Source organism: Dipodomys spectabilis, unplaced genomic scaffold (assembly GCF_019054845.1).
Source record: "Dipodomys spectabilis isolate Male_0828 unplaced genomic scaffold, ASM1905484v1 ptg000763l, whole genome shotgun sequence".
In the NCBI taxonomy this organism is placed as follows: domain Eukaryota; kingdom Metazoa; phylum Chordata; class Mammalia; order Rodentia; family Heteromyidae; genus Dipodomys; species Dipodomys spectabilis.
In genome coordinates this window covers 319,756-336,530 of record NW_024871440.1, presented here as the reverse complement: position 1 = coordinate 336,530, position 16,775 = coordinate 319,756, and the positions used below count along the sequence as shown (strand labels likewise).

The following is a 16,775-nucleotide window of genomic DNA, read 5'->3' as shown; positions in this document are numbered from 1 at the left end:
TTTGCTTCCTTATTTACAGCAGTACTGGGGTTTGAACCCAGGGGCTCCACTACTTCAGCCACGCCCTGGCCCTTTTTGCTTTAGTTATTTTTCAGACTGGGTCTGAAAATTTCCAGCCTGGGCTGGAAATGGACCTCAGTTCTCTGACCTAAGCTTCCTGAGTAGCTGGGACCATAGACATGGCCACCACCCGCAACTCACCAATTGAGATGGGGTCTCTTTATCGTTCTGTCTGGGCTAGCATCAGAGAGCTACCTTATCTCCGTCTTCTGAATAGCTAGGATTATAAGCATGTGCCACCATGCCTGGCCTCCCTTACCTTTTTCTTTTTGAATGCCATCAGCCTTCCATCCAGGCCCACTGTCCTGCAGGGCGGCTTGTTCCCAGTGCTTTGGTTCTCTCAACTCATGGTCTGTCCTTATTTCCTAACGACTCAGGATTAGCACTGGAGGCTGAGAGCCACGTTAACCTTTTGGAGCAAGATCACTCTCAGTGTTCTCACTTGAATGTCCACCTGTCCCACGGTCACTCTGCTGAGTTGGTCCAACCGAGGCAGGGGCCTCCGGCGTGGCTGTCACTAGTGTGGGTGTAATCCCAGGTGGGGTCAGCCCCAACACCCGCCCCCCGTCCTGGCATCCACCCACGATCTTTGCCCAAAACCCTTGTTGGAAACTGAGCGCGTGGCCGTGGGACGGCGTGTGCACTCTCCCATCCCACGCAGCCACAACCGCAGCCGGCACGGCGCGGCCAGCCCTGCCTGACGCCTGTCATCCTCGCTGCTCAGGAGGCTGAGATCCGGGCAGGAAAGTCTGTGTGGTACAGGCGTGGCTCTTCTGGTTCTTCCTTAGTTCCCAATACATTTCACATTTTGGAGTCCGTTTACTAATTTCTCTGGGAAAGCACACTAGGGCTTCTGTGTTTGTGTCTACGTAGAGGCTTGAGGAGAAGTGACATCTCTGCAGCCGAGTCCACGGCTACAGTCCACAGCTGCATCTGTTCACCCTTTGTCCCTCCATCCAGCTTTGACGGCTTTATGAACTTCTTTCCCTTCCTTCCTTCCTTCCTTCCTTCCTTCCTTTCTTTCTTCCTCCCTCCCTCCCTCCCTCCCTTCCTCCCTCCCTTCCTCTCTCTCTTTCTTTTCTTTCTCTCTCTTTCCTTTTCTTTCTCTGTCTCCCCTTTCCCCCCCCCTCCTTTTCTCTTTCTGTGCCTATTCTAGGACTTGAACTCAGGGCCTGGGTGCTATCCCTGAGCTTTTTAGCTCAAGGTTGGTGCTCTACCACTTGAGCCACAACGTCACTTCCTGCTTTTTTAGTGGTTAATTGGAGATAAGAGTCTCATGGACTTTCCTACCTAGCTGGCTTCAAACCCTTGATCATCAGATCTCAGCCTCCTGCATAGCTAGGATTCCAGGCGTGAGCCACTGGACCAGCTGGGAGACAGTCTTGGGGAAGGGCCTGAGAAGGTTCCTCCTCTCTCTTTCCTGTCCTGCCTTGTGAATACACCTGACCTGGAATTCTGTGTCTGCTGTAGGGCTGCGGGGAGACGAGGCAGCACCACGCCGGTGGGTGGCCCTTCGCGGCGCCCATGGCTGGTCAGGACCCTGCGCTGAGCCCGAGCCACCCATTCTATGACATGGCCAGACATGGCATCCTGCAGGTGGCAGATAGGTTTCCCATCAGGGCAGGGGGCCTTGGCATCCCAGGGGATGGGGGTGGCGTGGGCAGTCAGGACCAGGCCCCAGGACAAAGCAGAGCAAACCCTGGCATCCCATCCCACCCAGGCTAGGGATGGTTGTAATTCAGTGGGCCACGATGAACGTTTTTCAAGACTTTGTAAGACCAACAAACCCTTCCCTCAACCCCCAAGAGAACCAGGGTCCTCTGTGTGTCACCTGTGTGGCCGTGTGGAGGCCCCTGCGCCCACCTGTCACTGTCAGCTCCCCCAGGCCAGAGCTGGGCTCATAGAGAGATGCTGGGCAAAACAAAGCTCACCGTACCCAGTGCCGGTGGCGCACACCTGTAATCCCAGCTCCTCAGGAGTCGCGATCTGAGGATCGTGGTTCAAAACCAGCTCGGGCAGAAAAGTCCCTGTGAGACTCTTATGTCCATTAACCATCAGAAAACCGCGGCTCAATCGTTTGCACAGGGACAGCGCCCAGGCCCTGAGTTCAAGCCCCACAACCGACCAAACCAAAAAAGACCGCCTTGGCATTGCCCCCCCCTGCTGCAATCGGGCGGCATAGGCCACGCCCCTCTCCACTGGGATTGGGCGCCATGTGCCATGTTCCTATGCTGTGATTGGGTGCCATAGGCCACGCCCCTCTCCACCACGATTGGGCACCATAGGACATGTTCCTATGCTGTGATTGGGCACCGTGGGCCATGACCTGTCTGCCACGATTGGGTGCTATAGGCCATGCCCTCTCCACAGTGATTGGGTGCCATAGTCCACGCCCCCTCCGCTGTGACTGGGCACCATAGGCCATGCCCTTTCGTCGTGATTGGTTGCCGTAGGCCACGCCCCTCCATCATGATTGGGCGCCGTAGGCCGCTCCCAGAGGCTCAGGCCTGTGTCTGCTTGTCCGCCCTCGCACAGGGGACGAGCAGCTGGGGAGACGCGTGGTCACCTTCAGCTGCCGCCGGCCGCCACCCTCGCAGCAGCTGGACCGGTACGTGGAGCACGACTACACGACCGTCTGCTTCCACCACGGCCTCAGCAGCCAGAACAAGCCGTCCCTGCGCCGGCTGCAGGGCGCCGACCGGGAGTCCGACCGGAAGTGGGTGGCCCGACTCCTGGGGGCGGGCCCGCGGGAGGGCGCCGACCCGGAGTCCGACCGGAAGTGGGTGGCCCGACTCGTGGGGGCGGGCCCGCGGGAGGGCGCCGCGGGCTGCGGTCGAGGACGCCGCGGTCGAGGACGGGGCGCCGCGGGCTCGCAAGCCTCGGACCCCGCTGCGGCTGCCGTCCTCCGGGCCTTGAGGCAGAGCCGGCAGGGGGAGGCGCGGGGACCTGCCAGGACGGGGCGCTGCCCGCTGGTGAGTCCTCGGCGCTGGGGGACTGTGGGGGGGCCGCAGGCCGCCCTCCGCCCTCCTCAGCCCCTCCTGCAGAGGATGGGCGCGTTCACACCGGGCCCCGCGCGGTGCCACTCACCCGCCGCCTGCCCGGCTCCGCCCCGGGCTCCTCGGCCCCTGCCCGGCTCCGCCCCGGGCTCCTCGGCCCCTGCCCGGCTCCGCCCCGGGCTCCTCGGCCCCTGCCCGGCTCCGCCCCGGGCTCCTCGGCCCCTGCCCGGCTCCGCCCCGGGCTCCTCGGCCCCTGCCCGGCTCCGCCCCGGGCTCCTCGGCCCCTGCCCGGCTCCGCCCCGGGCTCCTCGGCCCCTGCCCGGCTCCGCCCCGGGCTCCTCGGCCCCTGCCCGGCGCGGGGGGGGGGGGGGGGGGGCGCTGGTCCAAGCAGGCAGGGACGGACGGCTGGCAGTGCCACCAAGGGGACGCCACCGACCCAGCCCAGGGCGAAGTGGGGCTTGAACTCAGGGCCTTGCTCTCTCCAGTCAGGGCTGGTACTCTGACACTTGAGCCACATTTCTACCTCACTTCTACTTCACTGAAGATAAGAGTCTCATGGATTTTCTCTGCCTGGGGTGGCTTCCAACCTTGATCCTCAGATCTCAGCCTCCTGAATAGCTGGGATTACAGGCGTGAGCTGCCAGCCCTGGCCGTGACCATCTTTATACACATGTCCACCATATAGATATGGTAGGCAGGTGTGGCCACTGTGAGAAGATAAGTGTGAATGTGTATAATTTTTGTGTTTAGTAGGATATAATTATAAGTTGGGAGTACTTCTTATTTAAGAATGGCTGTTTCTTCCAGCCAGTATCCACAGCTTTGTCAATTGGGTCCTGGAATTTGACAGTGGGTACCGGTGGAGGGTAGAAGCTGGCCGTAGCACGTGCTGGCTGGCCCATACTGGCCATGCGGGGGCCCTCTTGGTGGGGGCTCCCTGAAGGACACAAGTCCCCTGCACAGAACACGGCTCTGTGGAGTCTCAGCATGCCACGTGACCCCTGTCCCGCCCCAGGGGGTGCCTACTTCCCTGTCAACCCTGGAGGAGAGCGGGGGCTGGGAAGTCAGACCGGATGGAGGGAAGGGCACGAAGAAGCCTCTCCCGCCCTGGGGTACCCTGACACCCCCGGCCTGGCGTTTAGGGTCTTACTACATTTTGCTGCTACAAGCCACGCAGCCACACAGTGCCCTCTGTGTCCCTGGCGTAGGGGTTTTAGAAGGCTATGGTGGGCGTTGTTCTCAGCCAGGTACCCTGGGGCTATGTGGGTGCCAGGGGCAGGGGTTGGGGAAGATCCTAGGGTTTTCTCTTGAGTGTGAACCGTTCTGTGTTCTGTTTTCTATTCCGCGTCCATAGCTGGCCACTCCTGCAATGCAGGTGGGGGATGCCGGCCGGGGTGTCTGAGCCCCGCGGGCCGGACCGCCTCTCTGCCTCTTCCTCAGGTACAAGAAGAACCTGAAGGCGCTGTACGTGCTGCACCCCACCAGCTTCATCAAGGTGCTCTGGGGCATCTTCAGACCGCTCATCAGGTGCGTGCTGCCCAGGGGGACCCCAGGTGCATAGGGGTCCCATGGCGTGCCTCCCTGTCCAGCTTCCGTCGCGGGGATCAGGAGAGCCTGTCCCCCACCTTGCCCACTCGGGGGGCCTGGTTTGAAACCAGCCTGAGCAGGAAAATTCCATGAGACTCCACTTTAAAAAAGCAAAAAGCCAAAATGCAGGTGTGGCTCAAGTAATAGAGCATCAGCCCTGAGCAGAAAAAGCTAAAGGATGGCACCCAGGCCCTGAGTTCATGCCCCCAGGACTTGGATTTGCAGGTGTGCGCACACAGGTGCACATGAGACCCTGAGATCAGCCATGCGGAAGTGGAGGTTTGTGATCCCAGGACCAGCCTCCAAGGGCTCCTCATGCCAGGTCTGCCCACTGGCCTCTACAGGATGAGAAAGAGTCATGGAGATCCAGACACCGGCTGCTCAAGCCTGTCATCCTAGCTACTTGGGCAGCTGAGATCTGAGGATCACAGTTCAAAGCCAGCCAGGGAAAGTCTGTGAGACCCTTATCTCCAATTAACCACCAGAAAACTGGAAATGGGCGCTGTGGCTCAAATGGTAGAGCGCGTGCCTTGAACTGAAGATCTGAGCTCCTCAGGTCACACGGCAAAAAGTAGGGCTCAGGGTGGTTGGCTCTGGTTGATTATGAGCTCAGACCTTGTTTGGGGAGGAGTTCTGGGGAAGAAGCAGGAGCAAGTCTGTCCCTCTGCTGGTAGGCCACTCCTGAGCCTTTGCAGCCCTCCTCCCGTGTGGGGCTGTGCCTTCGAGCACCCCTGGGTGGGGTCCTGCACGGTGTTGCCCAGGGGGTCACAGCAGGGGCCCGGGAAGGACCTGGCCTCTGGCCTCAGGCGCGGGGTGATTCGGGGGCTTTTCTGCAGCCCCAGCTTTCAGCGCCTGGCAGAATCCTGGAAAAAGCCACTTTGCTGGTGCTGGGCACCCAGGGCTGATGGATTCTCCCTTGTCCACAAGGGGGAGCCAGTGCATGCAGAATTCTCTCCCTCTCCCTCTCCCCCGCCCCCTAAAACATTGAAAATATACAAATACCCAAATGCCTCCAGACTTACAAATTGCTGTCACAGTAACAAAATAGGTTTGATTTTTGCTCAGTACCTCACATTGCTTCTATGGTAACCGTGCAGTTCTTTGCCTGCGCTCAGACCGGCACATATTAAATATACTCACTAGGGAAATAATACTGTTGGAAAAAAATTAAATAAAAGGGAGTGAATTTGCAAAGGACGAAACTGAGCCTCACTAATAACGGGGATATGGGGAAGGCATGGGAACTGATTTGTTCAAAGGCTTGTGTTGTCTTCCTGCCCGGCCGGGGGGGGGGGGGCTCCCTGTTTGGAGGGTCCAAGGCCCTGAGGGAAGTGGTCCAAGGAGAGGGTGCAGGAACTGGACGTGGCCGGGGCTTCTCTGACTGCAGCAGGGTCTCCAGGGGGTCCTGTTTAGTCTTCACCACTGGAGATAGGCAGATGCAGGGCCCCCACGTACCCCCCCACACACACAGCCGCCGCCCTGCGGAGGCTGCTTCCACCACCTGGTCTCCTGATCCCAGCACTTTCTGGAAGAGTTGTGCCAGGACGGGCTCTGGCTTGCTGGACCGCCCCCCCCCCCCCCCAGTCTGAGGCCTCTATGCAAATCATGGAGATGCTTTTATGCAGATGAGCCTGTCAGGGAGGGTGCTATTGGAGGCAGGTGTTTTTATGCAGATGAGCCTGGGGGGGTGAGGCCTCACAGATCCTGAAGGGAAGCAGGGGTTGTGCCTCGTGCCTCAAGTCTGTGATGTTTACGGTTTCCTAATAGGAACAGTGGGCGTCTCTGGCAGACCTGCTGCCCGCCCCCCTCCCTGCCCCCCACATTCTGCCTAACTGCCGTACCCTGCTTCTCCTTTCTCAGTCACAAATTTGGGGGGAAAGTCGCCTATCTCAGCCCTTGAGCGAGCTCCGGGAGCAGCTCCAGTGCGACCAGCTGCCGGTTCCCCCGGAAGTCCTGCGGGGAGTCCCGCCCCGCCCCGCCTGACCTCCCCGAGCCCTGCCCCTTCACGGTGAAGCGGCACATGTGCGCCCCGCCAGGTGTGGGCTCCTTAGAAGGTGGGACGGGGGAGGCAGGGCCGGCGCCGGCGGCTCTGCTGGCCACGCCCGCGGCCCGCTGCTTGCTGCGGCTGCTTTTGAGCAGGAGGTTTGCGGGTTTCCCGGCGTGCACGGAGGGAGCCGAGCGCGTTGCACCGTGCTCTGGGTGCTCTGGTGCCTCCTGCCCCGTGTTCCCTTGAAAGAGAATCGGCGCGTCGCATCCGGGCTGAAGCCGGGGACCAGGTGACCCCAGGACCGCTGCACGGCAGACTGAGGACAGAGAGGCTGAGGACAGAGAGGTCTCCAGAGAGTAGGCAGCCAGCTCTGGTCTTTGGGGCCCATGGGGCACGCAGGTGCCTCGGGGCTCTGGAGCTCCCGACTGTGGCCCTGGTGGCCGGTGCTGCCCATAGTGGCCCACAGACCCAGCCCTGGGGCCCCCTGGGCTGGGGCCAGGGCTGGATGTTCCCCAGGCCCCAGGCTGGTCTTGAGGCCCTGGCCAGGGGTAGCTCTGAGGTTTGAAGACCCGATCCCGGCTGCATCCCGGTTTGGGACCTGGGACAATAGATCCGGCCAAACCTTGGTGTTGGGATTGGAGCAGCAAGCGTTGCGCTGTGGACTGGCGGAGGGGCAGAGGGCGGCTTCTCCTTCTCAGGCCCCTCCACCTCTGCTTGGCGCCTCTCCCTAGCCGGGAGAGACAGCCCAACACCTCCTAGTTAGTGCTGGGAGGGAGGGAGGACGGGGGACCCCAGGGAGCCCAGGCGGCCGCCCCGGCTGCCCGAGGGCTGTGCGGGGCTGACCGGCCTCGGCCGCACCTGCAGGTACGATGAGAAGCTTCAGGCCCTGCACAGGGGCCTCCGGACCCCGCCCGCCAGGACGCCGCCCCCCAGGCCACCGCTGCCCACGCAGCAGTTCGGGGTCAGCCTGCGGTAGTAAGTGAGCCAGGACGCTGCACCGTCCTCCCGCCCCGGCCGGCCACCCCTGGGGCTGAGGGCCACCTCCATGTCCATCCCTGGACCCTGCAGACCACGGCACCCCAGCCTCCCGGCTCGCGCAGCAGCCCGCACCTCGGCCTCCAGGCCGGGCCAGGCCATCAGCTGACCCACCAAGGGAGGGCCAGATGCCGGGGTCTGCGGTCCTCTCCAGGGGCCTGGGCAGCACGCGCATGAGCATTCCCCGACCCACCCGGCCGCCGTACTAGTAGCAGCCCCGGGACCTCGGGCTCAGCCCTCTCTCTTCTGCTTCTGTGTGCTGCCTCATTTCTCACGTGATCTCATAATCTTGTTTTGGTTTTTTTTCATTCGATCTTTTGGGATCTTGTTTGTTGTTTTCTGATGGTGATACTGGGTTTGAACTCAGAGCCTCGTATTTGTAAGGCAGGTACTCTACCACCTGACCCAGGTCTCCGGCCTTTTTGCTTTTGGTATTTTTCAGATAGAGTCTTGAGTTTTTGCCTGAGAACTTACTTTCTGCCTCCTGAGTGTGCCTGGTTTGTTTCAGATGTGAGGGTGCTGACATTTTTGCTTGGGCTGGCCTTAAACTGATACTTCCACCAACACCTTAGAAGCTGGGATGAAGAAAATATTAAATGTGAAGTAGAAAGGTTGTCCCCAGGGGTCTGGGACGGTGGCTCAGTGGTAGAGCGCTTGCCTCGCATGCATGAGTTCCTGGGTTCAATTCCTCAGCACCACATAAGCAGAAAAAGCCGGAAGTGGCGCTGTGGCTCAAGTGGTAGAGTGCTAGCCTTGAGCTGAAGAGCTCAGGGACAGTGCCCAGGCTGAGTTTAGGCCCCACAACTGACCAAAAAGAAAGTTTGCCCCCAGATGTATTAGGAGCACAAACTGACTACCAAGCCGACTGTTTTTCCCCCCATTCTTTTCCTGTCTTCATGCTACAGCCCACCCTTTCCCAAGCATCACCCAGCATTACTGGTGAATGATTGACACCTGACAGGGCAGACACCTGCAGTGACCACGGCCCCTCTAGGGGGCGCCGGGGGCGCTGGGCCTGAGGACACTGTGGCCTCTGGGGATGGTTTTTCCTGCAGTCTCGAGGCCTCTGTGCCCACAGCCAGGCGCCGTGGTTTGTTCTGCGGGGCCAGGGCTGCTCTGGTGGCTGTAATGTTCAGGGAACCTGGGCGAGGTGGGCTCCACACCTCAGTCCCTCGGTCTGGAGGCTCAGCCCGGCCTGCCTTGTGTCCACCATAGCCTTCTGCCTAATTCTCATCTAATGGATTTTAAAAATGCAGCCTGGGGGCTGGGAAGGTGGCTTAGCGGTAGAATGCTTGCCTTGCATGCATGAAGCCCTGGGTTCGATTCCTCAGCACCACATACACAGAAACAGCTGGAAGTGGCACCATGGCTCAAGTGGTAGAGTGCGAGCCTTGAGCAAAAGAAGCTGAGGGAGAATGCCCAGGCACTGAGTTCAAGACCCAGGACTGGCCAAAAAAAAAAAAAAGCAGCCTGGAGCCACTCAGCTGGCTGAGATCTGAGGATCATGGTTCAAAGCCAGCCCAAGCAGGAAAGTCCATGAGACCCTTACCTCCACATAACCACCAGAAAACAGGAAGTGGTGCTGTAGCTCAGGTGCTCAGGGATAGTGCCTAGGCCCCAAGTTCAAGCCCCATGACCAACAACAACAATTTTAAAAAAACAACCAGCCTGGCGTTGGTAGTTCACAACTGTAATCCTAGCTACTCAGGAGGCAGACAAATCCAGGAGATTCTTTTTTTTTTTTTTTTGTCGGTCGTGGGGCTTGAACTCTGGGCCTGGGTGTTGTCCCTCAGCTCTTCAACTCAAGGCGAGCGCTCTACCACTTGAGCTACAGCGCCACAGATCCAGGAGATTCTTATGTCAAACTAACCAGCAAAAAGTTGGAAGTGGAGGCATGGCTTAAGTGGTAGAGTGCCAACCTTGAGCAATAAAAGCCAATCCAAAGAATAAGAACCTAAGTTCACGACTCAGCAGAGACACTTAAACAAAATCAGCTCATGAATGCAGCAAAGTGCTCTGGGGGTGTCAGTGGCAGAGCACCTACGTGGTGCGGCCCTCAGACCCAGCCTCACCCACAGGAGCACAGGAACGCCTCCTCCTCTCCAGGGAGCGGAGGGGACGCTGGCCCGTGGCTTCGAAGGCACTTTGCGTGCGATTGCCCCGTACATTAATATTGTATGCGATCTCATTGCCAGTAACTGTAACAAGATGGCAGTCAACGTGTTAAATAAAGCGCCACATGAGTGCGTTGTTTGGACTACGAATGAATGAAAGTCATTAACATTCATAACCAAATCCTATTCACGAATGTTAATTTGCTGATTTAAGTTCAAAAGCACACAGCAGAACACGCGCCACGGTCGGGCTGGAGCCGATGGGGGCGGGAGGGGGAACCCCGAGGCCGGGGTGCTGCGGGCGGCCGTTCACGCATGCGTGCCGCAGTCCTCACAGCGGAGCGCAGGTCGGGAGGAGCGCAGGTGGGGAGTCGTAGGTAAAGCACTGAACTGTGAGGGTCCTGGAGCCAGAGGTGAGCTACGGCTCACGTGGTAGAGGGCTAGCCTCGAGCAAAACTAGCAAGTGTGAGGCCCTGAGTTCCAGCTCTGGAACTGGCACAAAAGAAAGAAAAATGCCGCATGCGTGCAAATAGGACCGGGGGAGGCGGGGCTCTGGGAGAGGCGGGGCTCGGGGAGGCGGGGCTCCGGGGAGGCGGGGCTCCGAGGAGGCGGGGCTTGCTCCGGGGAGGCGGGGCTCTGGGGAGGCGTGGCTCCGAGGAGACGGGGCTCTGGGGAGGCGTGGCTCCGAGGAGGCGGGGCTCCGAGGAGGCGGGGCTCTGGGGAGGCGGTGCTCCGGGGAGGCGGGGCTCCGGGGAGGCGGGGCTCGCTCCGGGGAGGCGGGGCTCTGGGTTCGGGTTCAGGTTCCCTTGCATATCTGCCTTTTACTTATTTGTTTTTTGGGGGGTCCGGACGTGGGCCTGGGCGCTGTCCCTCAGCTCTTCAGCTCAAGGCTAGCCCTCTACCACTTGAGCCACAGCGTCACTTCCAGCTTTTTTCTTTTTGCTTATGTGGTGCTGAGGAATCGAACCCAGGGCCTCATGCATGCAAGGCCAGCGCTCTACCACTGAGCCACCTTCCCAGCCCCGGATATCTGCCTTGATCACGGGTGACGGGCACCGCGCTCGGGGGGCAGCAGGAGGCTGGCCCTGCACCCCGGCACTTTCCTGTGGCACAGCTGAGGGCGGGCGCCCCGTGCGGGGTTGAGGCGCCCTGCCCTGTCCTGCCCTGCTCGTATCTGCCAGCCCTGCCCTGCTCCACTCTGCCCTGCGCTGCCCTGCCCTGCCTGCCCTGCCCTGCCCTGCCCTGCCCTGCCCTGCCCTGCCATGCATGCCTGCCCTGCCATGCATGCCTGCCCTGCCCTGCCCTGCCATGCATGCCTGCCCTGCCCTGCCCTGCCTGCCCTGCCCTGCCCTGCCCTGCCCTGCCCTGCCCTGCCCTGCCGGACTGGGCTGCCTGGCTGGGGGGGGGGGGGCTGGACGTGGTGGGGCGTGGCCTGGAGGGGGAGGGGAGCACAGCTGCCCCCCCTCCCCCCCCCCCCCCCCCCGCCTTCCTTCCTCTGCCCTCCCGCACCCCTCGGGCTGGAGCGCAGGCCAGCGCCCCACAGTGCCGGCGCACCCGCGGGGGACGGCGGAGCCCCCAGGCCCAGCCTCACCCTCCCCACGTCCTCCCGGAGGCCCGGAGCGCCAGCCTCAGAGAGAATGGCGGCGAACTCATCCCTGCGGTGCTGGGGTCAGGGCCTGCTCCGCCGCGCGCCCGGAGGACGGGGTGGAGGAGCCGCTGGGCGTGACCACGAGGGGCTCGGCCGGGCTCCTCGGCCTGCGCCTGTCCGCCCCGGGCTGCGCGGGTCCAGGGCGGCGCGAGCACTTGCTGTCCTCCGGGCGCGCGCAGGCGGGCTCCTGGGCCTCTGGCTTCCTGGTCCCCGACCCGTCACCCCGTGCCGGGACCGGCTGAGCTCCTGCAGTGGGTGGCCGCCACTGCAAAGCGTTTCCCTGCTCAGCTGAGCTCATGGCACCCCCCCCCCCCCGCTGGGTATTTCAGCCCTAGGCCTCACGGGAAGTCACCTGTTTGGGGACCGCCAGGTGCCAGGCACGTGGAGGAGGAAGAACAAAGTGGGGAGAGCCAGAGCCAGGCTTCAGAGCTATCCATTCAGGCACAGGAGCCACAGAAACTTCGGGAAGCCCGGCGTGCTTGCTGGAACCTTTGGGATGGCCCATGTCTCTTCCCCATACAGGGCTGCGCAGGGAAGGCCTGTTCCGGAGGTCGGCCAGCGCCCAGACCATCCGCCAAGTGCAGAGGCTGTAAGATCAAGGTGAGGCCCAGGCCCCGCCCACAGCCCCGCCCTGCCATCACAGGCCCCGCCCACACCCACCCTGCCCCCACCCAGGCCCCGCCCACACCCGCCCTGCCACCACCCAGACCCCGCCCACACCCACCCTGCCACCACCCAGGCCCCGCCCATCCACCTTGCCCATCACCCAGGCCCCGCCCATCCACCCTGCCACCACCCAGACCCCGCCCATCCACCTTGCCCACCACCCAGGCCCCGCCCACACCCACCCTGCCACCACCCAAACCCCGCCCATCCACCTTGCCCATCACCCAGGCCCCGCCCACACCCACCCTGCCACCACCCAGACCCCGCCCACACCCACCCTGCCACCACCCAGGCCCCGCCCACGCCCACCCTGCCACCACCCAGACCCCGCCCACACCTACCCTGCCACTACCCAGGCCCCGCCCACACCTACCCTGCCACCACCCAGGCCCCGCCCATGCCCACCCTGCCACCACCCAGGCCCCGCCCACGGCCCCTCCCTGCCACCACCCAGGCCCCGCCCACGGCCCCTCCCTGCCGCAGCCCTCAGCCCCTCCTTAGCACCAGAAGCTCAAGGTGGGGCGCTGCCTGAGAGCCCCCAAGTGCTGGGGGCCTCAGCCCAGACTCCAGCCCTCCAGGGTAAGACAGCTGCACAGGGCCGTTTTGCCAGTCACACCTGGTAGGCGTGTGGTTTTCCAGAACGCTGTGGGCCTTCACCAGGCCCCCACGCTCAGCCCCTCCCATGGGAGAATGGCAGCGCGCCAAGGACACCCCAAAGCCACGCCAACCAGGGCACAGATGGCTCACACCCATAATCTCAGGAGGCTGAGATCTGAGGATCACAGTTCAAAGCCACCCAGCCAGGAAAGTCTGGAAGATCCTTCTTGCCTGTTAACCACCAAAAAGCCGGAAGAGGGGCTGTGGTTCCAGTGGTAGAGATCCCAGGCCCTGAGTCCTGAGTTCAAAGCCTAGGACTGGCACACACACACACACACACACACACACACACACACAATCGTGCTTACCAGGCAGTGTCTGGCCCCGCAGCAGTGAGTCTACTACCCACGCATCTAGAGGGGGCAGGACAGGCTGGGAACCAGCACCTCTTCCAGGGAGGGCAGGCGGCCCCACCACGAGCCCCCACTGCAGTGCTCCTACCCGGACTGAGCTGGAGCCGCCTGCAGGGAAGCCGGATCCTGAAGACGTTCCTGCGCGAGCTGCCCGCGCCTGCTCACCTTCCAGGCCTATGAGCAGATCCTGGGCATCACCAGTACGTTTGGGGTGGCGGGTCCTGGGGCGCCTGGGTCCTGCGGCCTCGGGGAGGGGGGGTGTCTGAGCACCTGGCTGTGACCCAGGCGCTTCCTCTCAGCCCGGCCCTGTGCCCGCAGGCGTGGAGAGCAGCCAGCGCGTAAGCCGCTGTCGTGAGATCCTGCAGGACCTCCCCAAGCACAACTATGCCATCCTCCACTACCTCGTGGGCTTCCTGCATGAGGTGAGGGGCCTGGGGGTCCAGGATCCCCCCCCACACACGCCCGCCCCCGCCTGCCCTCAGCCCGCCCCGCCTGCCCCCAGCCCGCCCTGCCCCGCCTGCCCCCAGCGCCCAGCCCGCACGCAGCCTGCCCGCAGCCCGCCCCGCCCGCCCCCAGCCCGCCCCGCCCACCCGCAGCCTGCCCCGCCCGCCCCGCAGCCGGCCCGCAGCCCGCCCCGCCCGCCCCCAGCCCGCCCCGCCCGCCCCCAGCGCCCAGCCCGCCCGCAGCCGGCCCGCAGCCCGCCCCGCCCGCCCTGCCCCACCTGCCCCCAGCGCCCAGCCCGCACGCAGCCTGCCCCCAGCCCGCCCTGCCCCGCCTGCCCCCAGCGCCCAGCCCGCTTGCAGCCTGCCCCCAGCCCGCCCCGCCCGCCCCCAGCCCGCCCAGCCCGCACGCAGCCGGCCCGCAGCCCGCCCCGCCCGCCCTGCCCCACCTGCCCCCAGCGCCCAGCCCGCACGCAGCCTGCCCCCAGCCCGCCCTGCCCCGCCTGCCCCCAGTGCCCAGCCCCGCACGCAGCCCGCCCCGCCCACCCCGCAGCCCGCCCCGCCCGCCCGCAGCCCGCCCAGCCCGCACGCAGCCCGCCCCGCCCGCCCCCAGCCCGCCCAGCCCGCACGCAGCCCGCCCCGCCCGCCCCCAGCCCGCCCAGCCCGCCCCCAGCCGCCCAGCCCGCACGCAGCCTGCCCGCAGCCCGCCCCGCCCCAGCCCGCCCGCAGCCCGCCCCGCCCCAGCCCGCCCGCAGCCCGCCCCGCCCCAGCCCGCCCGCAGCCCGCCCCGCCCGCCCCCAGCCTGCCCTGCCCCGCCCGCCCCCCCTCCCCCCCCCCTTCCCCCCCCCCCCCCCCCCCCCTCCCCCCCCCCCCCCCCGCCAGTCGGGCTGTCACATCCAGGGACTCGCCTGCCGTCTCTGCTCTTGGTGCTGCCCCGCCCTCCCGCTTAGGAAGCAGGACAGAGGCTGGGCCGGTGGGGAGTCCTGAGCTCTCCGGAAGCATCGGCTGGAAGAACGAGGAGCCCTGTTCTCCCCCATTCTTCGAGGGGAGCCTGTGGCAGTGCGTCCTGCGCTCGCCCCCCGCTGGCCAAGCCAGGCCTCACGTGGCCGCCCGGCTCCTGCTTCAGTGCCAAAGTAGAAGGGGAGATGGGGGGGGGGGAGGGGGGGAGAGAGAGAGAGAGAGAGAGAGAGAGAGAGAGAGAGAGAGAGAGAGAGAGAGAGAGAGACTCAGAAACCCCAGGGGACAAATCAGGGCCACACCTGGGACTCCCCCAGAGCATCGCAGCCAGTCCCTTCCTTTTACAGCTGAGGAAACTGAGGCCCCGCGTGGGGAGAGGCCCCCAGTCCAGTTTTCTCCCCAGAGCTTAGGCCCTCCCCTCCCCGTGTGGGGTCGGACTCTGGCCCACCACCGCCCTTGACTGCACGCGTGCGGCCCATGCGTGACCTCCAGGCCCCTGTGTCTCTGCAGGTGTCCCGGGAAAGCATCTTTAACAAGATGAGCAGCTGGGACCTGGCCTGCGTGTTCGGGCTGGACTTGGTCTGGCCGGCGCGGGGCCGCCTCCCTGAGCGCCCTGGAGCCTGCACCTGTTCACCGAGCTGCTCACTGAGTGCTACGAGAGGCTCTTCAGACCCCGACACCCCCCGGGAGCGTGCGCCGGGCCCCCGTGGAAGCCGGCAAACAGAGTGGCCCGGCCCCAGATGTGCCCCGAGGGCTGCGCCCGGGCCACCTCCCCGGCCCCTGACAGCGGGAGATGCTGACGGACGTCCACGGGTTCACGCGCTGTCCTCCCACTGACGTCCACGGGCTCACGCGCTGTCCTCCTGGGATGCTCTGGGACTTGCTGTCCAGTCCCAATGGCCAGGGGCCACAAGACACAGCCTTATAGTAGGAAACACGTGCTTCTGACTCTCAGGTCCTCCCATGTTCTTAGGGTATGGGCCGTGATGTGTCCAGCAGGTTATTTTGAATTCTGGTGTGTGTAGCTGTGCATGTGCGCACACGCATGTACCCACTAGTGGCCTTGAGCCTTGAACTCAGGGCTGAGGCTGTTGCTTGGCTTTTTCACTCAACGCGGGCGCTCTGCCGCTTGAGCCTCACCTCCACTTGCTGGTTCGTTGGAGACGAGAGTCTCTCAGACTTTCCTGCTCTGGTTGGCTTCAAACCACAGTCCTCAGATCTCAGCCTCCTGAGTAGCTAGGATTACCGGCTTCCGGCAGAGGTGGCACAGTGTGGCCTGGGACCCAGCCCTCCCGCACATCTGGGGACAGGGCCGCGCTGTCCGCCTGCTTCTGCGGGCCCAGCACTCACCCCGGGAGGCGCCCAGAGGGCCAGAGATCTTCACATAGCACTCCACATACGTATTAGTACTTATTATCAAGGTGTTTTATGATTCGGGCAATGCGTCTGTTTCTCTGGTGGAGATTTTACTCCTTCCTTTGCCCATTTCCCCGTCCTGTTCCTGCCACGCTGTGTAGAGTTCACTCTCCATGGAGTGTCTTCAGAGTTCCATGCCTGCATTTGTTCACCTGCCTCCCTTCTGCGCCCCTCCTCCCGTACCCCTGCCCCGTAAGAACAAAAATAACACCTCACCACCATGAGCTTCATTCTTCCATTCTCATACATGGGTCCTAGCACAGTGCAGGGAGAAGGTCTGGAGCAGATGGCATGAAGGGAGCCGTCCGGACGGGGCCCTGGCGGCCCAGCCCTGATGGTGGCTGCTCACAAAGGCACCGCCACCAGGGAGCTCCCTGGCCTCTCTGAGCCAGGCGGCTGCGAGGTGCCAGTGCCTGGCGGGGAGGCCCAGCTGCCGGCCCTCCATGGGGCGCCCGGAGTGGCCGGAGGGGCCTGTGCCCTCAGCATGGTCAGGCACACAGAAGGGCCTGGCGGGTGCTGGACTTCAGGACACCCCAGGGAACAGCACCTCGCAGCTGGACGCCTGTAATCCCAGCTACTCAGGAGGCTGAGATCCTAGGATCACAGTTCAAAGCCAGCCCTGGCAGGGCTCTAAAGCAAAACAAAACAGCAGAAAACCAGAAGTGGAACTGTGGCTCACAGTGGTGGCTTGCTAGCCTTGAGTGAGAAAGCTCAGGACAGTGCCCAGGCCCCAAGTTCAAGCTCCGCACCAGACCCCTCCCCCTGCCCCCCAAATAGCACCTCTCTCCTGCCAAACTGAAAACCAATTGAGAGCCATAGACCTGTCCCAGCGACAGTGGCCGAAGCCTGATCCTGTTCC

The 16,775-nt window shown here is 63.4% G+C and overlaps 1 protein-coding gene across 1 annotated transcript; it reads left to right on the top strand.

Annotated features, from left to right (window-relative positions):
- Positions 1 to 1,575: 1,575 nt before the first annotated feature.
- Arhgap8 (Rho GTPase activating protein 8) lies at positions 1,576 to 15,300 on the top strand. The gene is given in 14 exon segments (XM_042672714.1): positions 1,576 to 1,660; positions 2,593 to 2,776; positions 4,497 to 4,583; positions 6,504 to 6,535; positions 6,538 to 6,610; positions 7,495 to 7,605; positions 11,406 to 11,439; positions 11,950 to 12,027; positions 13,218 to 13,261; positions 13,263 to 13,303; positions 13,422 to 13,525; positions 15,011 to 15,087; positions 15,089 to 15,121; positions 15,123 to 15,300. Coding segments are annotated over 14 exon segments (1,152 nt in total). The 5' UTR covers positions 1,576 to 1,584.
- The last annotated feature ends 1,475 nt before the right edge of the window (positions 15,301 to 16,775 follow it).